General features: G+C 29.9%; 1 protein-coding gene across 1 annotated transcript; it reads right to left on the bottom strand.

Annotated features, from left to right (window-relative positions):
- Positions 1 to 902: 902 nt before the first annotated feature.
- Positions 903 to 11,065, bottom strand: LOC145744156 (sodium-independent sulfate anion transporter-like). The gene is made up of 12 exons (XM_082562274.1): positions 10,597 to 11,065; positions 6,629 to 6,784; positions 5,075 to 5,236; positions 4,847 to 4,923; positions 4,540 to 4,688; positions 4,068 to 4,334; positions 3,870 to 3,981; positions 2,970 to 3,166; positions 2,685 to 2,799; positions 2,463 to 2,578; positions 2,226 to 2,356; positions 903 to 2,036 (listed from the first exon to the last, which is right to left on the bottom strand). The coding sequence occupies exons 1-12, from the start codon at positions 11,047 to 11,049 to the stop codon at positions 1,893 to 1,895; spliced, it is 2,079 nt and encodes a 692-aa protein (XP_082418400.1). The 5' UTR covers positions 11,050 to 11,065; the 3' UTR covers positions 903 to 1,892.
- Positions 11,066 to 12,444: the final 1,379 nt, after the last annotated feature.

Genomic DNA, 12,444 nt, shown 5'->3' with positions numbered 1-12,444 from the left:
AACTACTTGATGGAAGTTTACCCTACTTTGTTTCTGTTTTTGCTGGTTGTTATACAAGTTTAAAATAAATAGAAAACTGACGTGGTTTGGGTGATTTATCTTTTTAAATTTAGATTAAAAAGTAACTTACTATATAAATGTCTTGTTGTGTTTACTACACTTCTCTTAAAAACAACATCTTTAAAATGCCAATATAGAAAAACATTATCAGAATAAACTCCTATATATTTACATATACAAAGTTGCCTTTAATAAACATCACTTGTCTTTAAAAACATACTTAAAAACAAGTTTTTAAAACCAATCTGAATATTGTTGCCGCACGAGCCAATTAAAATGCTTTCAAAACTGTAAGCGAAAACAAAGTAAACCTCAGTGTAAAGCAAGGCTTATTAGCTGTTACACAGTATTGTAAAGGAATAACATCACATACAACAAAAGTTTATCGTAATCGCTTTCAGCATTCCACTATCACTGACATGAAATTTGATATCTTGACCGACAACAATCCAAGTAATTGAAATGTTTCTACAATGCCTTTCAAAGATTTTAAAGCTTTGTTGAATGAACAAAATAGGCGGGAAAGTTAAGCTTAAAATAAGTACACGCGTCTTGTTTAAAGTTTTAAAATAACAATTTGAAATATTTGGACAAAAAGGTATCATGTTTGTTTACTAAAGCTTTAAGTGCAAAAACGTTTATCAAAAATGTTTTAAACACTCTCTAATCCCATCTAGTGATTTTGTAAATAAGTAAAAACTCACCAAAAATTTAGAAAAAGTCAATAAAACAAAATGTTTAAAACAATTTAACAAATACGTGGTTGTTTTTAAAAGTTTTGATTGATTTAGTAAATTAGAAAAATATAATCCTGTATTTTGAATGAGCAAAAAACAATCAAATTTGGTACATTTTTTTATTTTCGCAAATCATTAGTTAGAAGCTGCAGCGTTAAGGATGGGCAAATGAATTATTTACAAATTCGGCAAAGCATAAAAACACATAAAAAAAACAAAAGTTTGCACAAACAATATAAGCAGACCGTATGATGACAAAAAACAAATATTAATAGAAAGCAAACGAAAAAGGCCGTAACATACCATATGTACAAAATATAAGGCACACATTTATAGTTTAATATAAAGACAGATAATTTGCCTTTGTGCATTGGTGTTTAAACAGGGTGGACCTATATGGTATCAAAAATACATCTTTATATCTCAAGTATATGGAAAATAAAAAAAAATGTGTTTTTTTCAAAAATAAACAAGTTTCAAGTTCAAGTTGCGGATATGATAAATACTGAAAAATAAACAAACAAAAAGAACGATTTACAAACAGACCATTATTCACTTTTTGTGGTAATTTGTGATAACCTAAATTTCAGAAAGCATTTCACTTTGTCATGTAAAAGCACAGATTTTAAAAATGGGCAATTTTTGGCAAGCCAATTAATACAAATTACGCAAGCTTTTGAAGAACCAGGAAAAAAATTTAAACGAAAAATTATATGAAATTTCAGCACCTTAAGTAAAAACAAATTTAAAAATTTAAATCCAAGGACCCTGAATGCATTTAAACTTTTCGTTAGTGATTATTTGCATTGTTTGGTTTCTGTTAATATAATGGGGTTAAATATTATTAATTAAACAGTTATTTTACGTTTACAGGACAAATTAATTGCAAAAAATACCACCATAATTGTTTAATTTCAAGTATATCGGACGGTTTGTACGTTGTAATACTTACTAACAACCTTAAACTAATTAAGACTAAGGCAGTTAGTTTAACCTTTTGAGTTTTAAGACTTTACAGACACAGAAAAAGCACATACAAGAACTCGAATAGAACATAAAAAATTTCATTTTTGCAAACAAAAATCTTGTCGCCCGTTAGACGGCGCAGTCGTCTTCCATGTTGGGTACAGGAGTGACGAAGATGCGAGGTGTGTCCTCCTTTGCCTCTTCGACCGTGTCATAAAACTTGACACCGTTGTTGAAGATGTTCATTCTCTTTAACATTTTTTCTTGGTCAGTCTGTAAAAAATAAAAAAAAATATTTTCATCCTCAAAAAGTCAATCCTAACTGTTTAATTTTCATCAAGTAATATAATTTAATGTTAAATAAATTGATTTAGCAAGAGTTCATGTAAGTTAAAACAATTAAAATTAAAGTTTGTTCTTTTTTAAAAGTTTTTTTTTTACTAGTAACAACGTTGAATTTACCTTCAGTCCACAGAGTTTAAGTGAAATGTCAGATTTCTTAAGAGCCTCTGATCCATGATTGAGAGCTTCTGCTGCGCTGTAATCCAACTCAGTAAAGTTTGAGCAATCAACAATCACGTGTTTAATGGTTCCTAAAAAAATAGTGTTTAAGGCAAATTCAAAATAACCAACCGAATTTTGTTTAAATTTGGTTTATATTGAAAAGTTGAAATCGCATAAAAAAGAAAAGACATTTACCTGCATCGGTTTGCTCAGTAAGTTTGTCCTCAATGTATTCAGCTCCGGGAAAGTCCAAACCTCGTTTCACTCTCATTGTAACTATATCGCCCTCAACATCGATCTTAGCTTGGGGCCTAAAATAATAAAACCATATAAATTAAATATAAAAATCATTTAAAAATATAAAAAAGTTACTCACTTTACAAATCATTTTTAAGCAACTATTTATAAAACTTTTACCTGGAATGTTGTGCAAGTAGAATGATAATAGCAAATCCAATCCCAGCCATAATACCGTAAGCAATATCCCAGAAACACAAAAAGAAGGTGACCAACATTGGTAAAATATCCAACTCTAATAACAAAAAAACAAAAAGTGAATTAAGGTTGAGCAAACAACAACAAAAAATAATAAAAGTTTAAAAGTATGAGTGTTAAATTAATAATAAAAAAACTATAATTAAACAATATGGTGCAGCTTAATATAATGTCAAAAATTTTAAATAAGTAAAATAATAAACTTACTGTTTATGTGCCATATGTGTAACATGCCTCTAAAATCAAACAAGTTGATGACAGCCATAATAATAACTGCCGCTAATGCTGCAGCTGGAATATACTGAAAGGTAACTGACAGAAATTCGAGAGCAAGCAAAACGATAACTCCGGTAAACACCCCGCCCATAGGTGTCGCTACATTGCTCTGAGCATTAACTGCTGACCTAAAAAAAAATTAAACAAAATTTAAAATATGAAATTTAATTCAAAAGTTGTTTATTGCATTGAAAACTAAAATTAAGAATTCACAATTTTTTAAGAAAAGGGGTTCTAATAAAATAGTTCAATTGTTTTGTACAAAAACATAAAATCAGCCTTCTTACTTTTAACCTAGTAAACATAATCTATTTTTAGAATTTGACATTGAAATTGTTTACGATTCTATCCATCGTATTTCTAAATTAGACCAAAGTTATTTTTTTGGTAAATATGAGGTTTCGTCGGTTTTCTGATATCGAAATGAACCTTATTAATCTGTTAAAATCAGTTTGTGTATTTCTATTTTTAGTTCAAGGGAGTGTTTTAATACACAATTATTTGTTTACGTCGCTATTTTTAGAAGTGTATTTATAAACATTATTCTAAAAATAGAATTTATTTTAAAAAATGTTTAACTACTCTGTGAAAATGACATTGAAAATATTTTTGTTTACTGCATACAACCCAAGTTCAAATTTATCTCATTAAGTTATTTTTAGCTTTTTGGTTAAGTTAACACAATAAACTTTTCTAACTAAAGATTCTGCAGTGCAGAATTTCTACAAAATTTAAATATAAAAATATCCGCTTGATGGTGTGCGGAGCCAATTTTTAAAAAAATCCTAAAAATTATATTGGAACCTAATGTAAGAAAATAGATATATTTACCTTCCAAAACTACCGGTAACTGGGTAAGAACTGACAAATGAGGAAAGAAAATTGGTGACACCAATTGTCAGTAACTCTTGACCAGCATCTACTTTGTAATTACCTTTTCGACCTTTTAAAAATAAACCAATTAATACACGTACCGACAGAATATCCTCTATAAAAAAAATCAAAAAACAGCAAATAAAAATAAATTACTGAAAGCTTTTGCGATGGCGATCGACTCCAAAAATCCGATCAAAGGCACAACAATCAACCCGCTTCCCAATTGACTCAACAGTTCTGGAAACTGAATCGTTCGATTTTCCCCGGGTACGTCATAGTGGAACATGGGTACCTGAAACGGGGGTAAGCCTCCAGTGATGTTTTGGGTGAGAGTCAAAGGGCGTTGACCCACAGGAATTTCTATATCGGTGATACCATAAGCAATGCAGGCTGATACGATAACCACAACAGCATTTCGACCTAAATATAAATAAAATTAAGATTTTAAGAAATTTTGAAAAAAAATTGCATTTTTATGTTTATTAGAGTTGATTTTTTCCATTGTTCTTTTCTACTTGTTAAAAAAATACATATTTTTTTGTTTTAGTAAAGTTATTTACAAAAGGCTTAAAAAATTAGGCACAAACAAAACGAAATTTTTTATATGTTGTGTCTAACAACTTACTTGTTCCGATAAACCAGAGAATCGTCCTCAAAACGGTTTTCAATTTACTGTCAGTAACCCCTTCTTGCGGTTTCGACCATCTTTCTTTCGCCCATTTAAGAGTAAATAAAATCACCATACAAGATAGACCAAGAATAAGATCGTATATTCTAAAAAAAATGATTTTAAAGACTTTGCTTCAACTCTAGACTTAAGAAATAGTTAGGTTGCTATTTAATAACAAACTTAGTTAAACTTTAAATTCATTAAAGAACAAAAACAATATCCCAATACAAAACAACTGTGGTAAAAATTATTAAAGTCTTACTTGGTTTGATAAAGATGAGTCAACACAGTTCCAATCGTTTTAAAAAATCCACGAGGTGTGATAATCCCGAAGATTTTCTAAAATGAAATTTAAAATATTTTAAAAGAAATTTACATATAAATATACTGTACGTGAAACAAAGGTGTAAATTTTTTTTTTATGAATTTATAATTTAGTTTAAAAATTTTTTTCTAAATTTATAATAATAAAAATAATTTGATAACCTACCTTGAATTGCGTCATTGAAATAACAATTGCAGCTGCCGACATAAAACCAGTAATAACAGGATGAGAAATATATCTGACCAAAAACCCCAGCCGAAATACACTCATAACAAACTGAATTATTCCACATAAAAACGCGAGAAGTATAGCCAGTGTAACGTTGGTCTAAAATTAACAAAAAATTGTTGTTAAAAACATAAAATCAAATAAATCAAAATTTTTTTTTTCTTTTTATTTTTTAATTTTATTATTTTTTTGAAACAAAAAGAATTTTTGTGCATAATTTTGGCCAAAAGATCTTTATTTTTTTTAAGTTTTGAGAAATGAATTTTTTTTTTCTTATCGATGCCAAAATCTTTCCAAAAAAATCCGGCTGATTTTGCAACTTATTTAATTAGGTTAATTAGTGTTTAGTTTACGTATACGGCGAGGCACCGAGGCGTTTTTACCATAAAACCCAGGTAATTTTAGCCAAGTTACATTTTTACTTTTATTAATTTGCAAAAAATGACCAAAAAAGGTTGAGTTAGCATTTTCAAATTCAATGAAGCTAAAAGCCATAATCTGATTTTAAAGCACTGACCCTAAACAGTAAAACCAAATGTTTTGTTTTGTGTTATTATGCGATAATCTTTGCATTCCAACGTATTGCAAGAAGTTTTTTTATCGCCATCGCGGAGAACGGAATAAGTTTTTTTGAAAAAATTAAATGTTAAGTATGAAATAATAAAATATTTAACAAATTCACGAAAACCACAGAAACACTTTTTTTTTTATTAAACGGTAGCAAATTAAACCCAGTTTAAATAAACGGCGAATTTTCTTCTTTAAATGATGCGAATCATCACATTTTTTTTATTACTAAATTTAAAAAAGAAATCAAACGCTGATTTTAATTTCTTCCGTTTTGTAAAAAAATAAACAAATGGTCGTCAATTTGATGAAAATAAATGACCGCTCTACATTGCCAACTAACGGATATCCGGATATATAAATTATTAATTCAACCTTGTCGCGTGATTAGTTGAAAGCTTGTTTATTTATGTTACGCTTAAGGTCGTTTGTTTAACCTAGCAAAAGATTATAATTTGAATCACTTTAAAAATTAAAAGCTCCAGATTTTAATTTTTATTTTGTGTCGCAGAACGTTACTAATACAACCTTGCTATTAGTTTCTTGGATCGAACTTTAAAACCAGTTTTATTTCGCTATATTGATGGTACATACATGATGCACAACACGTTTATATCGTAACGAATCACAAATTGTTTAAGATTAAAGTTCACAAAAATTCACTAAACTATATTTATCTTGGTCTTAATCTTATGTAATATAAACGAGTAAACAAAACAGCAAAAATGCCCAAATTTTCAATAATATAGACAAATAGTGAATTGTAAAATCCTATAATTTATAAGCTCAAAATATTTTTCAAACAAATCTATAAATTGTTCAAAATAAAAAAAATAATTTTATAAATTTTTTTGTAAAGTTTCCTATTTTATTTTTTTTTACCGTTAAAAATTATTAAAAGTTTCAGAAATTTTTTTCTGTTACCGTTTCGGAGCTTCCCTCTTCGTGGTGGACCCACGGATTCTCGCAATATTCAGCAACCAATATCGACATAATTGCTGTCGGTCCCATCGTGATATCCTTGGAGGTTCCCATCAAACAGTAAATAAAACTTCCCATAAATGCACTGTACAATCCATACTAAAAAATAAAATTATTTTTAATTAATTTTTTTTTATTTTAAAATTGTAGCCATTTTCTTGCTTTAGAATATGTTGGTTAAGTTTATGAATGTCAAAAAGCAATTTTTTCAAAAATAATTTTAAAGAATATTTTTATGTAAAAAGGTTTTTGCCAAAATATCTTAATATTATGCATTTTTTTGCAAATCATGCTTACACTTGCAAAAAAATAACAAAGGCAGATTTAATAAGATTACAAAAACGCTTGCAACATGGACTTGCATGTTATATAAGTAATGCAAAATAAACAATGAAATCATAAGAAAAACTCCGCGGTACTGAATGGTACGACCAAAATTTAATTTTTTTAATAAAAATAGTAAGACATTATATTAACGATTGTTGTACGCTGTATCAAATATTTAAACGCCGACAAGCTGTGGAAGCAAAATCAAAAAAAACAAACGCGGTTTAAATGTAAAGCCAATGGCTTTATTCGACTTTAAATATTTAATTATTCACTCAAAATTTTTAAAGTCAAACAGATGGAATTCTGATTTTGTTTATTTTTTAAATTCATTAAAAAATCCCGTTTTTCGTGGACTGAACGCCCGACTCAATCCACAAACAAATAATTGCTCCGTAATTCGATAAATTGACAGTTATCAACCAAAACTGGTGCAATATGTTGGCATTAACAACAAGCTTAGACCCACCAATAGCGTCATGGCGGTTCAGTATTCAGCATATACTAACCAAGCGTGATTTACTTAGTATTGTGGAAATATACAACCCAAATGCGAGCTGTCTATGCAACTTATATGGGTATAACAAGCGATAAATAAGCAGTGCATTTAACGTAAACAAGCGATCAGCGTAAAAGAATTAAGTGTAAAATTTAAATAAATGCGGTTTTTCGGCTTAGTGTAGCACCATTGTTATGGTGGAACATAATTTCTGTGAAGACCGATTGGCCTGGCCTAAACTGCCCGGTTGTGTTTACATGTCTGGCCGGCGGATTAAAATCTTAACCTGAAACCCAAGCTTGTTTAATCGTTAGTAAATGGTCACGCGAACTTCATGGTAAAAATAATCGCAGCCTAAACTTGGACTTGTTTTAAGTATTTGTAATTGGGTTAAATCACTTTTGACCCACGTAGAACCTCAATAACCTCTTTTTATATTTTAAACATAAAAATATCAAAAAAGAATTTCTGCATTTAACAGTTAAAGTGGCAACGACAATTAACAATTTTTTTATGTTGTTGCACCGGTAAGACATGTTGTTTAAAACTAGTTAAATTACATAATTACCGGTCGTGTAATAAGGCCACTTAAATAAACCGCCGATTTCGACAAGTCATTTTATTAAAAATATAATAAAATTATTAATATTCAAACCATTTTTTTAATTGCCTTGTACAATAAAATTTAAATTTAAAACGGCGAATAACATAATTTACTAACAATTTACCCTGTATAGTAACTTATAGGGTGTTGGCATATACTTTATCGCGTTAACAAAATCCTTTTGATTTAGCGGAAGCGATATCATAAAGATTTCTACCCACCCGATAAAGTCAAGTGTTTAATCCCAGCGTCTTGATGTCCGATCATAACAAATGTACGGGGTGCAAATTTAGGCCGCATGACGTCATGAACTTGACAATGTGCAGGCGCGAATTGCATAAAACAAAAGGCAGAGCTTCGTGTAATCGTGAATCATAATACCAGATTATACAACCGCACGATAAACCCGTGAAAATAGGTTTATGTCTTCGTAAACAATAATCAACGCTTAAAAATACCGATTAATTTGATGCTCCTGTTAAGCCTAAAGTTGCAAAACAACTTAAATATTTTCAGTTTTGCATGACCCACAGGTCGGGTGGTTTTCTAGCCGAAGGCGCTTCTTAATAGAATAAAAAACTAGTAACCTCATGCATTAAAAAAAACTGCAGAAATACATTTGAAAATAGGTCAAAGGTAAATTTAACGTTAACACCCTGTTTTTACGTTTTACCCTTTTTTTACCCAATGCCACATCCAATTATTATATTTTCAGGTTATGTAACTAGATTTTGATAAAAAAATTCAATGGTGCACCCATAACTAACCCTGTATTAGAGATAATTTTAAAATAGCGTATTTGTAAGTATAGTAAACGTAAAATGCCCCACTAATTATTATATTTAGAGCTTTAAATAAATAGAAATTTCGGCAAACTGAAATGTTAAAAAAATTATAAAAATAAAGTGGTTATAATTAACAATTTTCTATTTTTAGCCAAATTTCTCAAGCGTTAAACAAGAAAGAAGAAATTTATAAAAAAATAGAAAAATACCTTTGCTAATCAAATTATCTTATTTACAAAAGCTATTATTTAATTTATTTGAAACAAGATGGTAACAGGCGTGAACGATCTTTTTGGCAATCCGAAAAAAGAACAAAAATCCAATAATTGTTTCAGTTCATTAAAATAATCAATAAAACTTTAATTGTATTGATTTAAAGATAAAATAACAAAAAATATATCGGTTAACTTTGAAACCAGTGATGCGGCAAGAAAGGCAGCCACAGTCGTCATGCCCTACTTGTTAAAGCACAACCGCATTTAACTTGCATTTAGCCTAAAAATGCTAAGTTGGCAACCTTGAATTGCGAAAAATCCCAATTTTATTGTGTTATCTGAAAGCTTTGTCCTTTGTTTTATTACGCATATGAAATTTATTTTTGAAAATTTATCAAATGCCCACTAATATTGAACTATGCGTATACAACATTTTTTTTATGTTGAATAACTTGCAAAAATTTTAATTTTAACCTTCGACGATCAGAAGTGTTAAAAAACTTGTTTTCTCCAAAAAAGGCGTTTTCTTTTTAAATAACTTTTATTAGACAAAGGTTTTAGGGGCCTTTCATATTCATCACCATAACGCAAATACAAATGAGCTTTTGTGCATTGTAGAAAGGTCATTTTTAATTACAAATTTTTTCTTTAGTTTTTTTTATTAATTACAACAATAGGTTATTTGTGTACTGTTTATAAGACCGATCACATTTTAATAACCGTAAACAAAAAAAATTTTTCCTAATTTTTCTCGGTATCGAAAAAAAAACGCAAAACAGTAAGTTTAACTAAGGTCTAAAACCCCGCAAAAATGCGAAGTTAAATAGTGATTAATATTAGCATAAACCTTTGTTTATCAGCTACGGAATACGCACAAATGTTTTTCGCAAAATCCGAGCGCAATTTTGCCTTTGGGCTTTTGGGTAGCTGCGTTTGTTTGAAAAAAGGAAACTTGAGACTTTTAGAAGGAAATTTAATAGTGAAGTGTATTCTAAAGGCAAAATATCAACTTGAACATGTTTTATCGTTCAAATACAAACAGAAAACTCGCCTTTGTCGGATTTTTTTTTCGTGAACCTAAGTTGGATTTTTTTCGCAAAAATCGCGCAGCTCTTGCGTAACCAGACAAAGCGGTATCGCCCATTGTCTGGCGAGGCGATAATAAAGGTACTGTCCCTTCAGCGGCGAATCGATGAGAAACGTGAAACATTTTGACACGTGATTTTATTATTAGCATTTTTGCTATTATATAAGACTGATATTTTGTTATTAAGATAAATCTTGTCATTTTTAAGATTAATTTTTTCCCGAATTTTACGCTGAATTTTACGATTTTTTTTAATCAAGTTAATAAAATATTATTCCGAAAACAATATGAATATTTTTTTGAAACAAAAATTGTCGCATTTATAATGCAAAATTTTATGTTCTTAAACCAAACTTCGTTAATAATATATTTAAAAAAAAACTTTAAAACGCACCTGCAATTCTAGTCCCGCCAATGCAGCATAAGCCATGCCTTGTGGAATCACGGTCAACCCAACGGTCAAACCAGCAATCAGGTCACATTTGAAGGTTTGTGCTCGGTATTTTGGTAACCAGTTGATGATTGGAAGTTTTTCCTTCACGGTCTGCACGGAACAAACATCTGACCAGTAGTTACAGCAACCCTTACTGACCTTTTTGCCCACGACCTCAGCACCTCTTTTAAACTGGTACAGCGCCTTGACCTTGCCTTTTGGGCGACTCGGAGACACTGATGAGTTGTGGTTCACGCCGTTCATTTCACTTTTCTTGTCTAAAGGTGTAGCTTCACTGTCCTCGACTTCAATCGAATGATCATTAACGGCGCCCCCCTGCACCGTTTTACCTGGCTCGTCATTCGCGTGCATTGAGAGAATCTCGTCACGTGACCCGCTTCTCTCCTTTCCCATAATCGTTGTCTGATTGGTTTTCGTTTTTTTTGTTAAGAAAAAGTTCTCTCGTGTTTTCACGAATCTTCGGAGGATCTTCGAATTTGAAACACAATATTTAGCAAATAATTTAAAATCTACCAAATAATTTACTTAGCAATCTAAATCCAAATGCTTGTTTATTTAAAAATACATCGGAATTTTTACCCAATTTTAAAATTGGAGCATAAAAAATAAAAGAAAAAATAAATAAAATAAAAATACCGTTTTTGATGACTTTCAATTTAAAAAAAATGGGATTTGATAATCATGAAAAAAAAATTGTATTGAAAATATTATATTAAGAGGTTCATTAAAAGAAAATGATTTTAGTAATTAGAAAGTCGCGTAAAAATAGAGAAAAGCGTCGCATTAATCTCTTAGCAGAATTAAATCGATAAATCTCAACTAAGAATACAACAGGTCAAATAGTTTGACACCCGCTCATCGTTTATCAAGTTTAAATTTTTCATTTTTGAGTAAAAAACTTAAAATAATAAAGTTTAAATATTAAATTGTGAGAATTTAATCCGAGGTTGGTACCGGGTCGGGAGAGTCCCGAATTTATAATTCTCCTTTAAAAATTCAACTTAATAAATTTATTTAAAAAAATGAATTCTTAAATTTTAAAAATAAAAATTTTATTTTTACTTTTGTTCAATTATATTGTGTTACCGTGATATTAATAGTCACAGTCTATTTTAATTATTTTTGTAATTTTTTTTTATTCAAATCAATCAAGTAAAGTTTACATGTCACAAATCTCCACAAAGGTCAAATGGCAGATGATGCGCAGTTGACCCGCGCGCATATACGTCAAAAATCAAGTCGTACGTTGCGCATTGAATTGCCAAAAAAACAAGCAACAAAATGCACTCAATCACTTTTTTAAACCGAAAAATATTGACATGAAAACATAAACAAAACCAACCTCAAGTAAATGATTTTTGAGAAAAAAAAACTGTTTTTGTGCACGTTTGCAAAGCAAAAAGCGACCACAAGGTTCACGGCACGTGACATGACGTAATAAAACCCGTGACGTCATTGGCGATTCGCCGAAATATAGCTTACGGGGCGGATTTGGCGACGAAGATTAAAGCAAAAACAACCTCGTTTAAGGTTTAAGAGGGGAAGCGAATTGCTGCCGAGTTATAGCGAGTTGAACTTTTAATTTTCGCTGTTTGGTAAAAGACAAATTAACGAACCTCCGGTTTAACTAAACAAGAACAAATCGGCCATTTACAACGATCGTAACAACATAAAAAACGACGCAAATTTATTTAAAAAAAAATATCTTTTTTTTTTGCAAATTTATTTTCAAAAAAAAATAAAAAAAATAAAACATTTTTAAATATGGCAAAAATAAAACAAATATTT

This window comes from Corella eumyota, chromosome 2, assembly GCF_963082875.1.
Source record: "Corella eumyota chromosome 2, kaCorEumy4.1, whole genome shotgun sequence".
NCBI lineage: Eukaryota > Metazoa > Chordata > Ascidiacea > Phlebobranchia > Corellidae > Corella > Corella eumyota.
This window is presented reverse-complemented; position numbering and strand designations above follow the sequence as displayed.

Excerpts from the sequence above, each read along its gene's own strand:
- LOC145744156 (XM_082562274.1), bottom strand. The coding sequence starts at position 11,049 with ATGGGAAAGGAGAGAAGCGGGTCACGTGACGAGATTCTCTCAATGCAC. Across the intron at positions 4,689-4,846 it reads ACTCATCTTTATCAAACCAA|AATATACGATCTTATTCTTG; the intron begins GTAAGACTTTAA and ends CATTTTTTTTAG. Across the intron at positions 4,335-4,539 it reads TCTCTGGTTTATCGGAACAA|GTCGAAATGCTGTTGTGGTT; the intron begins GTAAGTTGTTAG and ends ATTTATATTTAG.